The sequence below is a fragment of the Lissotriton helveticus genome, chromosome 8 (assembly GCF_964261635.1).
Source record: "Lissotriton helveticus chromosome 8, aLisHel1.1, whole genome shotgun sequence".
Classification (NCBI taxonomy): Eukaryota; Metazoa; Chordata; class Amphibia; order Caudata; family Salamandridae; genus Lissotriton; species Lissotriton helveticus.
The window spans coordinates 1,590,043,119-1,590,060,011 of record NC_136069.1 but is presented as its reverse complement, the minus strand read 5'-3'; the positions used below and the strand labels follow the sequence as shown (position 1 = coordinate 1,590,060,011).

At 44.5% G+C, this 16,893-nt stretch overlaps 1 protein-coding gene across 13 annotated transcripts in view; it reads left to right on the top strand.

The window, feature by feature from the left end:
• ARAP1 (ArfGAP with RhoGAP domain, ankyrin repeat and PH domain 1) overlaps positions 1-16,893 on the top strand; it is an 800,765-nt gene that overhangs the window by 523,912 nt on the left and 259,960 nt on the right. For all 13 annotated transcript variants that reach the window (XM_078658604.1, XM_078658609.1, XM_078658605.1 and 10 more), the window contains 2 exons: positions 6,309-6,378; positions 9,455-9,575. In XM_078658604.1, the coding sequence (XP_078514730.1) occupies positions 6,309-6,378; positions 9,455-9,575 (191 nt within the window). The remainder of the gene's footprint in view (positions 1-6,308; positions 6,379-9,454; positions 9,576-16,893) is intronic.

Here is a 16,893-nt window from a genome sequence, read left to right as displayed (position 1 = left end):
GAAATATAGCCTCAAGAATCCGAAAATGGATAGCAGGAAAGACGGTTTATTCAATAAAGGATGACGCGTTTATAACCAAATTAGTAAATGTCCGCAAAGCCTAGCACCACGCCAGGATTTCTGGTTCTCCACCTCCGGTAAATGTACATGAACTGAATGTAAATGTGAACTATTCAAGTAGTCACTGTCGTTGCACTGCTCCTTTCTGGGCCATAGTTGGACACCCCTGTAGGCTGGACGAATATTGCAGGAAAGCCAGACCAGAAAGAGTTAACTGCACAAAGAGAAACTGAGATCAGTGTGAAAAAAATGTATCTTGGAACCGAGAGAGATGCTGAACATCTGGAAACGTCAGAATATGGACCCTGTAGCTATGAGCTCTGCTGGCAGTGAATAAATCCGAGTTAAACACAATGCGAAAGACTGCAGTTAGAGGAACCGGTGCCAAAAGTGATGCTGTCTTTAGGAAGCGAGAGATGCATCATGGGAGACTGGACGAGTCCACTCTCAGATCGGGGTACCATTTACCTTCACAAGCCAATGTCTAGTTTAATAAGTGTGCAGGATGTTCAAAAGGCTCTGAGAAGGACAGCAAGTCACAGCAGGGATACACTATGTACATTAAAGCACCAACACAAAGAGTGTGCAGTAAAATTGGTTCCAAGCAAAAGTGCTGCTCGTGGCCTAACACTCCAGGGTGTTGAGTGAATCCAGATGTGGCAGTGCTGCTCTTGGAATTCTCGACACCGCAGGATGCTGTCATTTCAGGGTGCGGTATTACCAAACTTTATGAGTTTTGGGGCATAGAATGGGGAATAACCTCTGGAGCCAGTATATGCGCAGCAATTTCCACCTAATTTTTCCTCATAAGTTTTCCTCATTCCAGCCACTTTTCCCACTTTCTTTTACCAGTAGAAAATTATCTTGAAGGTCTGGCTTTCCCCATATATATTTCATAATCCCAGATCTTGCGGTTACTCGTGTTACCGACAGTTGTAATTGGGGCCCACGCGTCTTCTTTGCAAAGTTAATATGAAGTGCAGTCCCTCTTTATAGATCAAAAATGCAAATTGATAGTTGTGCATTTCTGTTTTGAGCCTCGGCTACAAACCGCTTTAGCTGTGTGTCTGAGACCTGCTATTTCCAGTAAGTTTCATATACAAAGTGTGGGCTTTGTGCCCGCCCCTTGCTCATGATTGGAAGGCTTTGTTGTCTATCTCACTTCCCTGCTCTTGATTCTATGGCTTTCTTTCCTTTGCCCCGCCCATGAGCATTTCGATCTCACAATGTTTGGATTTGCTGATGTGTCCTTCTACCGCTGACGTCAGACCTTGCATTTTAGTGCACATGAGGGACTATTTGCTCGCTTGTCTCTCTCCTGGTTTCCACGCCATCTTTGGTTTATTAAGCAGTGTACCCAACCATCACCCAATGGCCATGGGTCCCCAGCTACTCTGGCCTCGCACGCGTTGAGTGTCGCCACCTTGCCATTCACGGCGGCCACCATTTCATGATGGTCGCCGTAATTGCGCATGTGCGATGGGCATATTTTAATGTATTTTAGTAATGCTTTAACAAAATACATGTAAAATGCATTGCAAGAGGGTCGCCACTGATGTGTGCACAAGCACGGCAGCCATCTTTGAATGTATTTTGTTACTGCAAGATAGAGAGAACTTCCTGAACATCGCCAGGCGAAGTGTGATGAATGAACCGCTTTGTGTGCAAGGCACATATAATGCTTCTAAAGGACTTGAGGTTATATATTGCTTCAGAGGAGTACTAGATTAAAATGATATATTCTTATATTCCTCGGGCACATTTAACAACGCGGTCTCCGCTCACCTGCTGAAGAACTACTGATTGGCTGGAGCCCTATCTCCACCCACGAGTGGTTTACATTCTTCTTCAGTGTCTGCCAGTCCCAGATACTTCACATACACTCTACAATATATCTACTGATAGATTTAAAGGGAGCACGCCACAGGTATCAGGTGGAGGGAAGGGCTAAACCTGACTTACAGTCGAAGTAGGCGCTGTCCAGACACACACAGATCCCCCTCAGACGTCCGGAAGGAGCTCAGACCCAGTATCAAGCGGCCGACTTCTTGGCAATCAGCCAGAATTGCATGCATTAGAAAAGTCCCTCCCCAAGGTTGTCTGAACTGGTGACCTTTCTGCTAGAAGAGGCAGCCCCCACAGATGTCAACTAGCTGTCAATCATGCCCACCTCCTCCTCCCAGTAATGGGAGATGTGCACCCTCTGTGTTTCCTTTGTCTCTCTAATAACCTTTGTACCCCAAGCCCATGATTTCACACAAACATCCGGAGTGCTGCATTAGCAGTGGTGCAGATGGGTCCAGTAGGTATCCCAACGCCGGCCTGTCTTTGGTCCAAGCAAGTTCAAAAGGTGTAGCAGAAGATCGCTTGTACACTTCTTCCTCGGTCTTTTATATCACTTTTTAAGATTCCGATGGGGGGCAAAACCCACCTCATCAGCCCATTCCCTGCCCTTACCTGAACAAACCCTCCCAGCCCACCTTTCATCTCCTCGTCATACTCTGAGATCCCTGGTATGGAAGGGAAGAGGGGCAAGTGATAGAATAAAAACATGTAAAAAGAACATCATAGTGGACTGTTAATTTCCCAGTGAACTATCAACCGGTAATGCCCCTTCTCGACCCAGTGGCTGGTCCATTCTACAGGTTTGTCTTTAATTGCTGTCATCAGCATTTTGCTGAATATCTTGAACTGAGAGAGCTGTCTAAGGTGGGGGGTGCTGGATTTGCCAGCATGAAATTGACATCCATGCATGCATGTATGTGGCATTTATATAGTGTAAACCTAGCCAAAAAGATGTGGAGTGCTGTACAGTGTGTGCCCGAGGCAAATACACTATGACCATGTGATTGAAGGGGTAGTTGGTTCATAAAAGCAAAAGTGGACTGTTACTGCATAACAATGTAGTGTTCTTTACAGAGATATGTCTTCAGCTCTTTTGGAACAGGGTTGGGGCAGTTCTGATGGATACAGGGATATTGTTCTAGATTCTGGGTGCATAGCTGTAGAAGGCACATTGTCTTGCTGTTTGTTTTGCATTCTTTTCTCTTCACCACGCTGAAGGTATCCGACTGTGAGGGTCATTGGGAATGTTGAATTAGTTGTACCTCTTTTTCAAGAGTCAGATTCTTTAAAGCTGCAACAGCACCTAGCGCTTGCCTGGTTTGTGTTCTCACATTGCGTTGATCTCTTGTATCCGATTTCAGGATACGTTCTGCCATCTCGGTGATCTTCTGATGGCCTTAAATCTGATCCACCACCTGAATACAGCTGATTTGGAGCCAACTTTTGTTTTCTCGTTGGATAACAGGACACATGTTAACACACTGTATGGCCATTATAGAGCATTGGGGACAGGATGGACATACAGAAAGACTCCTAAGAATTGCTTCGTACTTATTATGATGCCTTCGGGTTTTAGTTGCGCGTTATAAATTTTATTTCATTCATTCATTCATGACTGGGTATCCATTTAACCAATCTTTTTATACTGTGAAAAGTGCAGTCTGCTGTCCACTTGTGAGCTGGGAATATATATACAGTAAACAAAAACTGTTTCCCAGTGTGTGTACAATTTAGGGCAGACATGAAGGTATAAATACACAATTATAATACATTTCGCAGTTAGTTTATCATTCCAAAATGATCGGGAAAACTCCGTATTCACCTTTTAACCAAATATTTCTTGCCGCAGTACCAGACATGTTCCAAGGACACTCTTCACCATCTTGGCATAGGATTTTAAGACCTTCAAATCCATCAATTTGTTTATCATCTGGTTGTGACTGTATGGACCTGCCGCCTCTTGTCTACCAGCAGCATCCATATTTAATGCTTGTGTGTCTGCTGTTGCCTGGTACTGTATCCCTTGATGTGATATGCTCCATAAGAGTTTACTCATCTCGAGGTTCATCACTTTGTTCTTAAATGTACTGAGTTACAGCTGCCACTTCTCGAGTACTCATATAAGGTTTTCCATAATTCCTAATTCTTTGGCATGTTCTCCAAGCTTCAGTTCTACACGCGTATCTTCAAATAAATCAACCGGTCATCCCCTTCTCTGCAGAATCTGCTCTATTTACTAGCACCATTATCCACTTACTGACAGTGGTCCCTAGTAGTCCCTTCACCAGGCTCATAGAGTTATTTACAAACTTGTAAGGTAGACTACTGAAGGTTTTGCTGCTACTGGAGTAGTTTTTTTACCTTATGCCTGTACAGTTCCCTCCAACGCCAATGAAGTTCTTTGGTTAGACATCAAACATGGTTGTTCTTAATGTTGCTAGCCTCTGCATTAGCTTACTTAGATTCATATCTTATACACCCCAGTTACTTTATTTGCCGTTAGTGGCTCCAGATACACTTTTTTTTTACCAACGTGGATTTTTATGCACCACCCTTTTTGCTAAGCTTCTGTCTCTCTTCTACCCTCCTTGTGAAATTCTGTATTGTTCAGACTAACAAAAGTACACTTAGTCATTTCATGTTTCTGATCTTGTGTATCATACTTATCCCGGTGTTCTCTCATTCCTGCCATTTTTAGGTCTCCGATGCGATAGCACATGCGCTTCAGGCTCTCTCGCTTTCTAGAGATATTGTATACGACAATGGGCTTGCAGCTCACCCATTGCTTATCATTTGTCGGCTTCATTGTCACTCTGATATACTAGCTTCTATTTAACCAGCGTGTGCTGGCTTCACTTCCTCTTCTTTCGGCTGGAGCATGGACCAAGTACTGATAGCTTCAACTTGATTGCTGTCTTACCACTGACTGTGTTGTGATTGAGGCACTACTTTTATTTTTATCTTCCTCCCCATCGTTCTTGTTGAACCTATTGACATTTGTAGCTGTGTTTTATCGTGCCACATGCACTTCAAAGAAGCCCTTTCTCCTTTGAAATGGATTTTTATTGTGATAACAGATTTTATTTGCTTTTATTGTGACAACAGATGTTCTCTGCTTCTAAATGGATTTTCAGTAAGACTTGGACATGAACGCAATTGCTTTCTTTAGTTGATAGCAATTTTTGCCAAATGTCTTATTTTTTTCTTTTACATGCGCACTCAGATTAACTGTTTTGCTCAGTCACAGGAGTGTTGTGCCGAGACCTAACAAGCATTGGCAAAGCCAATAATCTTGCCTTTGCGACTATTGTCTCTGCCATTGCCTTTTGTTCATGCTGTACAGTATGGGCATGGCTTACTTTGCCAATGATTTATAGCCATGCTGTATAGTAGCGTAGGTGCCGTGCAGCATGGCTAAAAATTATTTTTAAACAAAGACCATGATGAATCCAGCACTAAAGTGATTTAAAAAGCAAAGCGCATTTGCCGTGGCTGCATCATAGATTTTTTTAAAATTACTTTTAGCCACACTGCCACACTACCACGCACCCGTGCTTCTGTATGGCATAGCTACAAAACATTATCAAAGCCTAAAGTGTTCACAGGCGAGACCTCTTGGCTTTGCCAGTGCTTTTTATTTATCCTGTCACTAAAATAGCAACAAAAAATATTCTGCTCTTTATTTGGTTATATTTTTATTTTCTTTATCTCGTTGAGTTTTTGCTCTGCTTACAGCCTTCCCTTCTTCCTTTGCTGATGTCACTCCCTCCATCTGTACTGGTGAAATAAACTTATTAAACACAGACTGTCTTGCTGCCTTTGAGTACCATTGCGTTTTATGGACACAATTGACTTTTTGATGAGTCTAAGGTTTTGTTCCTCAGATAAATTCCTCCTTTAATCCTGAAAATAACATTTGAGCCCTTTTCTCCTAAAGGCAAAAGTCCTTATTTGCCAGTCTAGATGTTTCTATCTCTGAGACCCTCTCCTTTGCATGTCTTATCTCCTTCACTGTATGTAGCTTTAGCTGCCCCTTGCAGTGACCACTAGATCTCCAGTATACCCCTTCCTGATTTTACCAATTTGTTTGATAACAGATTTAATATTTCCCCATTACATCGTTGGTTCTTTTTTGTGTAATTAAGGCTACATGCATGGAGGCTGGGTGTAACCACCTGTGGTAGTTTTTTGTTGGGATACCCCAGACGTCAAACCATTAAAACCTCACACAACCATTTACTTTGCTCTGCTTTTATTTACTCTTAAATATTTCATTGATTCTTTCCTTATGTGTTATTCTGCACTTAGTAGTCAACATCTATTGCAACTCTAGTTGTACTTTCAAATAGCATGATGATGTATCTTCAGCCCGAGACTAAACCTGCGTTTTCCAATTTCTGCAGGTCCTACATCTACCAGAAACGGTGGGTGAAGCTGGACTCAGAATATCTCCGCTACTACGACAGCGACAAGGTACGTTTTGCTCTGTGGGCCTCTCTCACCTGTCTAAACCTTTAGAGCATGGGTCTCCAATCTCCTCTGTAGTCAGAGCTAATTATGTTCAATGAAAATCCTCCTGAGCTACTAATATTATTAGAGTATTATTACTGACCACTTCAGACGAGATTACATTAGTGGCCACTATATGCAAGATTACCAGTAGTGATCACCTCAGTGCATCAGACATGTCTCCCAGCAGTAATGTAAAAAAAAGTTTTATCAGCGTGGAATGCCTCTACATGGGTAATACATAACAGTCATAGCTGCAATGCCCCGGCACATAGTTAATGTTAGTACTAAGGACCTAATTTAGATCTCGGCGGATGGGTTACTCTGTCACAAAGGTGACCGCTATCCTGCCTACCGAAATATAAATCTCATTATATCCCACGTGATTTATATTTCGGCAGATGGGATGTCCGTCACCGTTGTCATGGAGTAACCCGTCCAGCAAGATCTAAATCAGATCTTAAGTCTCCACAAACATCAGCAAATGAGTTCTGAATTTCCCAAACGTTTGTCTCGCAAATACACTTTTCAGGTTTGTTATACATATAATAATTCAACCAAGCAAACACTTCTAATGTATTAGGCTGTGCTGCACACACGAGAGCTACATATGAGTAGATGGAGAGCTACCAATAGCTCACAAGCTACTCATTGGAGAAGCCTGCTCTAGAGTATTCAGTGCTTCTACTTTATCCCTCTTACAGCATCATGGTTTATGCTCGTCGTTCTCTCCGTAGATCACCAATTAATTTTTGTAACCTCTTATGATTAAGATGTGATGCCTGTAATTCTTTCAGAACACAGATGCACCAACGATATTCAGAAATTAGTTAGTAACCAAAAAACGGCTATGTAGTAATTGGTTATTTGTATACTGTGATCATTTTGCAAGGAAATTGATCTAGAAAGAGAGGGAAAAAGAGAACAACCGGATTTGTGGATTTGATACCACAATCTGACTCCATATCTGTCTATGTTTGCCATAGTACCAGTAGTTTATATGTTACATTTGCTCTCTTTCGTAAAGAAAGTCCCTTTGCCTTTCTGCATAGGAATCTCTGATTGTCAGTGCAAATAGTACGCAATTTTCATGAGGGTTTTAAATGGTCTGACCTACTTTAAGAAACGTCTTTGCTTATTTTATTTTACAATAATATCTTTATTTTCCCAAAGCGTATGAATATTGGCGAGTTCTAAATTTAGAAGCTTGAGGTAGAGTTTGTGCTATTTATTGAACTGGTGCCTGTCACTCTGTCAAAAGCAGCTCATTGGTCTGTCGTGACCTCCATGACGTACTGCACGCATGAAATTGACCTTCTCTAGAATCCTGCTGCTACTATGTTGTCATTCGCAACTGCATAGCTAACACCACTGCTTTGAAAGATGGCCATCTTTAAACCAGGAAGTGGTCGACTTTTCTGAATTTGCTATTGTTTTTTGGGACAATGGTATAAACGAGTTAGTGGAAAGTGAGCGAACATATCACTTCTGGCTAGAGCACTGAAAGGTTCACCCTCTTTATTAAATATATACGCTTTTATTTACTGCTGATCACAACAACGTGGTTAATAAAGGAATTTAGAGTTTCACTCATACAAATTGATGTAATAATCATAAGGGTGTGTTGTTCCTCACCCATGGTCTAAATTCGTCAGTCCTTATGTGTATCTGCAGGAATCTTAATTCCAAGGCCAGATGTCGCCTTCCTGACCCTGCACTTATTTAGTGAATAATGGCGCCATTTGTCAATTTGGTCTTCTGAATGCCACACCCTTCTCTCTACTGCCACCAGCACACAAGCCAAAGCCCGTCCAATTCTCCTTTGAATGTACGTCCCTTCCTTCTTTTGAATTTCACTTCCTCGTGCATTTGACCCTGCCCCCAGTATCCCACATCCCATTAGTGTGTGAGAAAAGACACATTTTATTTGCAAAATCTGGACTGCTAAATCCCTTCTGTGGTTCAGATTCTATATCCTATCCCATCAGGGACTGATACTTTACCAGGTAAAGGATGAGGGATTCACTTCCTGTTTGCCTTCTACTTCCGGGTGCCTCTGTCACCACATACAAGTTTATTTCCAGAAAGTTACACATCTGTGATAACTAATGATGTTGTTGTGTTGTATTTGGGACACAACTGCTTTGACATCAGAACATTCCTATATTTACCTTCAACTCTGTTTTTTCATTTCCACTGTGATACATCGATACTCAGTTGTATGATTTGCATTGGTTGATGTCTAAATCCTTTTATATCATTTGATTCTTATAAAGCACTAGATGGGCATGGCAATGGCTTCTTGTCACTGAACTAGAACACTAGAAGGCCATGTAGAGTGGCTCTGGAGAATTACATGTAAACATTCCAATAACTTATAGGAGTTATCCTAAATAGATGGCGTTCTAACCCTGCCAGCTGAAAAGGTTCACAGTTGAAGAAGACATAGTTATGGCTTCGGAGTAGGGTGGGTGGCCTCCGGGAGTTTCGCTCTGTGGAATTCTGCGGAGTTACAGAACAACTCTGCAAGATTCAACCAACTGGCGGGAAATATGCAGCTCAATTTAGCACCGGTAGCACGAGCAGCGCTGAAAATCATTTCGAGCGATACCATGCACTGCGCAAGAGCGCTCGGCCATTTGAGTTGATTTTGCTGCCGCTCGAGTAAAAAATGTACTCGAACAATGGAACAGGACATCCTGGGCGCATTGCAGTGTTCAACACAAAGACAGGAGACTTGAGTTCAGATGATCACTGTAGTCGTGACTGGATGAATTATGGGTGCACTGATGTCAGAATTGTATTTAGAGTGTTAACACATGGGAAAATACATCTACTCACCACATTGATCTTGGGAGTGAGGGTATCTGTCAACATCAGTACTTGAAGTTCTTTATTGGCAGACCCAACATTTTATATGGACCATCACAAAGCCTCCAACCAGATGCTTTCTGAAAAAGCTGTATATTTGTCTTCGATGAGCACGCCATTTATTTTTTATGTCCTCTTTTATTTGACCTCATTTGTCAATTTTCTGCAGGATATGTACTCGAAAAGGTTCATCCCAGTGACGTCAATATGTCGGGTTGCTGTCATTGGTGACCAGAAATTCGAAGTGATTACCAACAACCGCAACTTTGTCTTCCGTGCAGAGAGTGATGGTGAGTGCTACAGCTCTTGGAGAAGTTCACTTTAATGGATTAAATCACTGTGGTAAGAAGACAGGGGCAGAACTACTACAGTGGAAATTGAATAACACAACTACATATCCAACTTTAACCTGTTGGCTGCTGCCGTCGGCCAACAGTCGTCGCAAGCACTACCTTGGTAGTGCTGCGCACGTCAGTTGGCCGACGCTGCCCCACCCGTTTTTCGAACGTTCAGCACTGGAGCAGAACGTTCGAAGCAGCCAACGGGATAAGCTGTAGGACAAGGAAGCAAAGTGTGTGTGATCACAGAGGTGATGAAATGCAGAACAGTGAGGTATTTAGTAATCAAGTAGCCGGTTGTATCTACGGTAAGATTTTGACAGGTAGAAGCAGATATAACGTTACTGCATATTTTGTACTTTGTGGTTTAGAGTTTTCTTTAACGTACATAGTCTGCAACACTTTGTTATGTTTCTGTAGTGTCACATCTTTGCACACAGGTTCATGGGATAAGAGTTTGAAGTCTTGAAAGCTCCAAGATGAAGGTGGTATTTGCATCCGGAAGAACTCACACAAAGGCACCGGTCTCCTGATTTGTAGTCAGCCAGTCTGGAAGGATAAAGCAGATGCACATAATCACTTAATTTTTCTTTATTGTTATAATTCGAGAAGGTGATGGAGAGAAGCCGCAGTTGTTTTCCATTAATCACATGATCGGGTGGTAATCCTCGTCTTCATCCCACGCAGTCGCTAAAGTCTCTGAGCCAGAGGAAGCTGAGGCTGGGACGTATACACTGAATACGTTAACAATCACAGTAGCAGACGAGCAGCAGAATGGACCATTTTTTCAATAAAACATGGTTTATTAGTTTTGCAATAGTTACAGCCAGCTTTACAGTACAAGGGAGATGGAGGGTTGTGCCCTCTCAATTAGTCAACGTCGGTATGGAATAAATGTCAGACGTTTCGCTGATGTTGATCACATGCTTGGTTTTTATTTATATTTCCATAAATAAAGTGCAGACAGAAATGGGGAAGAGAAAAACCGACACGTGTTTCGCCCTAGTGGCCCAATGACCGTGGGATTTTTCAAGGCAGAGCTTCGTTATAACAATTAGTCTTCCTATTCCTCTGAAAGTAAAGTGCTTCGTCTCAGCGGTCCTGGAAATACCCAAACAGCTTTACAGTACAAGTCTGACTCATAAGCTGATATCAGTCATCATAAGTATTAGTACATTCAAAGTGTCTTTTTAGAACGACTACTGCAGCATCCTGTAATAACTCCACCAGTTACACCAGATCCTGGAATGCTTTTGGGGGCATCCCGGGCCTCGTATACAGACTTCCATTTTTGCACACCAATCCATGGCTGTGCTCCATGCCGCCAGCGATGGTGGATTCTGAGAGCTCCGTTGTCGTGCTGTGTCCCTCTTAGCAGCCATAGTGCCCAGGCTCACCAGTGGGAGGTTTTCCCGCTGGCCTCCTATATCCTCAAGGAGGCCCAGCAATGCAACATAAGGCGTGGGTTCGATAGCCCTCCTCAACACTTGGGATCAGAACAGACCATTTTCAAAGCTGTTCGTCTCCTGCATTGATGAGAGGTGCATCTGTTAAATCCATTGCTGTGCGACATGTTATGCTTGGGAACAATAAACAACCTTTGGCATCTCGCGAGGAAACCACTCACTGGTCTTTCACGACTCCATAGCATTCCCTGTAATCATCCTTGATAACCGCAGAGCAATCTTGGCCTGTTATGGATAGAAATGATGGCCTGGAAGCACAGCCTGGATCAGAATCCGGTGTTGACAGAGAAGCCCCAGGAGTTTTCTGTTTCCTTAATGTGCACTATCTGGTAAAGCGAAAGATCGGCGCTGTTAAGGGGGAATACGATGAACCCAGGTAATCCTTGCTTGTGCAGGCACAGCAGGACCTCAGTAACGGCAACCTGATAAAAGAAGTGGCGCCAGAGATTGGAGGAAGGACTGGGTGATTCGGGATGTCATACTTCGAATGATAACAGAACAAGGTACACACCTGGATGCTAATAAGTGGAAACTTGATGTCACAAGAACTGATGAGGACAGGAGCTGGGGGGAGGCAGTGAGCCAGGATACAAAAGCAAGATTGCTGGGTAACAGGGTTTAATCAGAGTAAGGGATGAGCTTGTATCTGATGAGGGGTCCCCTGGTATTCCCTTTTCTCCTGATGCAAACACATTAATGTTAACACGCATAGCTAGGACATGGTTCATAGTTAGGTCAGCATTTCCATAGGTAATGCATTTTTTTGTGTTACTAATAACTTTAGCACCGTTTGACAAATCTCCACGAAACTTTCCAAAAAGGTGATACTTTTTTACCAGTTTGTACACAGAGATTTCTGGGGTGATCTGTCAAGCGGGGGCCGAGAATAAAGGGGGTCCCAAAAAGCAAAATCCCTATGCATTTTCCATGCGCTTCTTTATGCAGTGCTACAGCAAAAAGTGGCTGAATGGAATTCAGCAAACTTGGCAGGAAGCTAGATCTTGATAAGCAGATTGTGCTTTTTGTTATTTGCATTAAATCTGTTTAGTCGTTTTTGAGAAATTAAGGTTAAAAATAATTGTATATCTGGATGATAAGGGTCGCAGGACTCTTGTGTGAGTCTCTTGGGCCCAGTTTTAAAAAATTGAGCATTCTGATTGGCTAAGGGAACGTTTTTCCCCTTGGGCCATCTCGCTCCCACAGGAGTCAGACCCCAGCCGGAGCGAGCGCTCTGATTGGCTGCCAGTTACTTGAGAAAAATGTTGCGGGCAGCCATTACAGGACTCAGGAACTTAGTCCCCTGTACTGGATTTGTATAAATAAATAACATAAAGGGCTAGGGTAGGGATGCCCTGCCCCATAGGCCCAATGGGGGGTCCCAGAGAAAGCCTCAAAGGGCAAAATTCAAACTGCAAGTTTAGCCTTGATCCTGCGGGATTCCCACAGTATTGCAGAAAACAAAATGGCAGCCTGGGGCTGCATTATTTAATTAAGGGAAGGGGGCACGTGGCCCCGTCCCTGGGCAGTATTCAACCTTGGGTACTCGGTCCCCTGGGGCCTAATACATTTTTCAAGGGGAGGAGGCCACACAGCCCCCCTCTCTGAGCCATTAACGGCCCTAGGAACCCCACCCCCTGGGGCCGGATCAGTGACTGTGCCCAAGGAGGCCAACCTCCAGGACACAGCAGTTTCCCTGTCTGCATTGGCACTGGCAGGGAAACTTGTGCTTGCTCCTGTCTGGCGGGAGCATTTTTAAAACTCCTGCCAGACTGGAGCAAACACTAAATCTTCTCCCAGCAGGCAGGAGCTTTAAAAATGCTCCCGCTGGCTGGGAGCAGACATGTGATCTGTTTCAGGGGGGGCAGGGATCACATCAACGCATTACTTCGCCCACAGCGAGTAGCACAAATAGCTGCTTCCTCTGGTCCGGAGCAATGCCGGTTCACACAGTACTCCGGGAACCGGTGACCCTCCTTGCAATCCCCAATATTGACCATGGTGGGTGCCCTGGATGGGCACTGTAGTACCCACCTTTAATTAATGCGGGCCTTTAAAAAAGCAAAAATGGCCTGGAAGATGGGGTCCCCATGGCCTAATTAGGCTCGGGAAGGGGTGGGGGCATGTGGCCCCCCCTCCCTTTAAAATACTTAAGGACCTGAGGGATCGGGACCCAAAGGCCTAAAAAAAGGCCCTGGAGAATAGGTCCCAGGACCGAACAAGGTTAGGGGACGAGGCCATGTGAAACCCTTCCCCTTTAAAATACTTATGGCCCTGGAGGTTAGGACCCCAGGGCCTATCCGCTCGGAGAGAGCGGACACGTGACATCATTGACACAAACATGTGTTTACTCCTGTCTGACTGGAGCATTTCCAAGTCTTACGACAAACTGGAGCAAATATCTGTTTCAGACCAACTGAAAAACATATTTCTCCTGCCTACAGGCATAAATAGCTGCTCCCTCCCAGTGGGAGCAGTGTCGGCTCCCACACCATGCGGACAGGTGGCTCGGGCCGCAGGGGCCCTGGATCTCCCAACATGTGCCTGTTAAAAATGGATGCCCCCAGGATATGGCGTCATCAGTGATGTCATCAATTATGTCATTTGAGATGTCATCAGTGATGTCATCATCATGGGTAATCTTATATGTGAGGTCATAAGCAGTGTATGGAGGGGGCGCGAGGTATAGGTAGCTCTGCTAACTATACCTGGTGAATTTTTTGGGTTTTCGGAGTTCAAAACATAATGTTGTTACTGACGTATTCACCTAACTATAACGTTGCTTGAACCTTTAATTTCATCAGTGAACATATTAGCCCAAGGGCATTAGAGTGCTTTACATGCGCACCAGATTATCTTACACATTTCTTTAGGCACCAGAGATTCAGTTCTCTGCCAGGAATTGCTGGATGTTGAGCCACGGCCAGGACCACAGCCTGGTTTCCCAATTCCAAAGTCAGCGGCTCTGGCAACTTATATGGGGCAGCATTGGACACCTGACAGAGACTGAAATGGAACACGAAAAGAATATTCAAAATAATGGACAAAGATCAAGAACTGAATGCGACTCTATGAAAGAATAATAAGAGAGCACAAGGGTGAACCACACTGTCACGAGCTGAGGGAGCTCCAAAGATGAAAGGAGTCATGGGAAAAATCAAACACGAGAAGGGCTCCTGACAGGAATTGCATTTCGTTTTTGTTTTACAATTTAATTAACCCTTTTGTTAGATTCACATAAACTATAAAAATTGGTTAAAAAAATCGTTTGCACTAAGTAATGAATCTCATAGAATCAAGCCAATCTATTGTCCTGTTAATGACCATTTCCAAATGCTGAATGCATTGCAAATAACCTTTCTCATATTGCCCATTCTAAAAAACTAAATGATGACTGGAACAGAATCATAAAAAATCACTATATGTGAATACAGAGTTTTTTCTTTCTCTTTCCAGCACAACACAATTCATCAGCGTATGCTTAACCATCTCTTGATATTTGTTCCCTATTCAACACCAATAATGCCCCTTCGTTTTTACTTACAATTTCCCTATCTGCAGCAGAAGCTGATCCATGTAAAATGGAATAAATCTTCGTCTCATTTTTGGATTTTACGCAAATTTACAGTATTCAGGCAATAACATTTGAAAATAAACTCCTTAAAACCAATCTTATAAATACATTTTTTAACAAGTGTCTTAAAAGAGATTTAGTATGTACCCAATCATCTAATCTTAGATCGAAGTTTGGCCCTATATTAATCATTCTGCATTTCTGAGATTTTAGTTAAGTCACCTCCAGAGTGCTAACAAGGACTCAGGTGGAGCAGATGGCAAGTCAAACAGCGGCGGCATCCCTAGCTGACTAGCTCTTGCTTAAACCAAGCAAATGACCATTTAAAGGTGTAGTGCCTGGATTTTAGTGGCATCAATCATCTAAAACTGGAGTGCACAGAAATCTCAACCCCTTGGCCGCGGCGGTAATTCCGCCGCGGCGCTAGGGGTAGGGGGGTCCGCGCGGCACCGCCATGCTCGTGATGGAACCACTCCGTCACGAGCCCGGGCGCGCTGTGCTTGTGACGGAGTGGTTCCGTCACGGTCCCACCCGCTCAATAGAACGCCCGCGCAGGAGCGGAATTCCTGCAGCGTGGGCAGGGCGGACACGCTGTGACGAAACCACTCCGTCACCAGCACAGCGCGTCCGTGGCTCGTGACGGAGTGGTTCCGTCACGAGCACGGAAGAGGTTAATAAGAAGCAAAATCACATGTCCATGAATAAGGTTGTCCTCGCTCTTGCTGTGCAGGGTCTGTAACCTTGGTCGCCTGCTCTGGGAAGCTATTGGATTCTGGTACAAGACTTACTGTAGCATGTGACTAGAACTTTTACACATTACACTTTGCTTGGTAAGAGCTCCAGAACATGACAATGACATGGAAATGATTTCAGGAGACTACTGCAATAGCATCCCCACACTCTCCAGGATTATCTTTTAACACAAGAGGTTACGGTAAAAAAAAAAGCATTCTGGATCAATCAGGTGACAAGTTGGGCAGAGGCATTTATGTCTCTATGAGCTGTTGTATGTTTCTTTGATCGGTTTTTAGTTTATCTGAGCAGATGATCAATCAGCTCGCTGAAAGGTATATAGCTGTGTCAAATGTGAATTTCAATAACTATTTTTACTCGAGGGAAATTAGTACAACTCTTGGTAAAATGTCTACAGTGCCCCCTGAAATTCTACGTAATAGATCATTCTGATGAGCAACCAGTTCTTGTTTGAATAAATTTTTAGGTTTCGCCTGGCCGTAGCCCTGCGCAGCAATGCTTGCGCAGGTGAAATCTTATGATCCTACAGTGTGGGGCTTTGTCCCGCCTTCTCTTCCATTGGCTAGCTCCATAAATGGAGGCTAGCCATTGGAAGAGATGGTTGTCAATTACTCTTTCCCCGTCACAACGCGATTCGGGGGCGTTTCCGTGTCTTTTTTTAAGTCCCGCCTTCTCCTCTTCCCATTGGCTGGAATTTTACCTTCCAGCCAATGGGAAGGGGAAAGCACGAAACCCCCCCCCCCGAATCCCTACAGGGCGCGCTGTGCTTTCCGAGCAGCGTCTACCGAGGACATGAGGTAAGCTTCTGCCCCCCTGTTTGTGCCGTTCTTCGTGCCCCTGCCCCCCTGTTTGTGCCGTTTTTCCTGCCTCCCTGTTTGTGCCGTTGTTTCTTGCCTCTGACTCCGTTTGTGCACCCCTTCCCTCCGCCCGCAGCTCTCCTTTGTCCCGCTCTAGCCCCCCCTTCCCTCTACCCATGTATTCTTTGCCAGTAGACGCCGTCACACTCGGTCGCCGGGAAGCCCATACAGGTCGGTCTCCCTGCCGACGCCCAGACACGGGGGGGACAAGGACCCCGGGGTCTATGGGGCTCTTGGGCCTTGAGGTGGGTTTCCAGGGAGCCCGTAACGTTGTTGATGCCCTCCGGGGGGGGGGGGGGGGGGCGCGTGCTGGCCGGCATTGTTACAGGAACCCGTTCCGTTGTCGGACCGCAGGCGCAGCGTTCTCCTTAGCTGAGATATGGGGCATGCTTCGGGCAATTGAGAGCGAAGGTCTGTCTTTGCACCCCTTCTTGAGACGGCTGCACGTGTGCCCGCACTTGTTTGTGGCGTGTAGCCAGTTTCAGACACAAGGTTGTGGTAAATGTTCGTGGTTTAATGGGCGGACGGGGGCAAGCGCACACCGCCCGTTTGAGGCGGGGTGTTGGCCTAACGGCCAGGGCGTCCGACTTCGAAGCGGGTGAAGTGGGTTCGAGTCTTGGCGA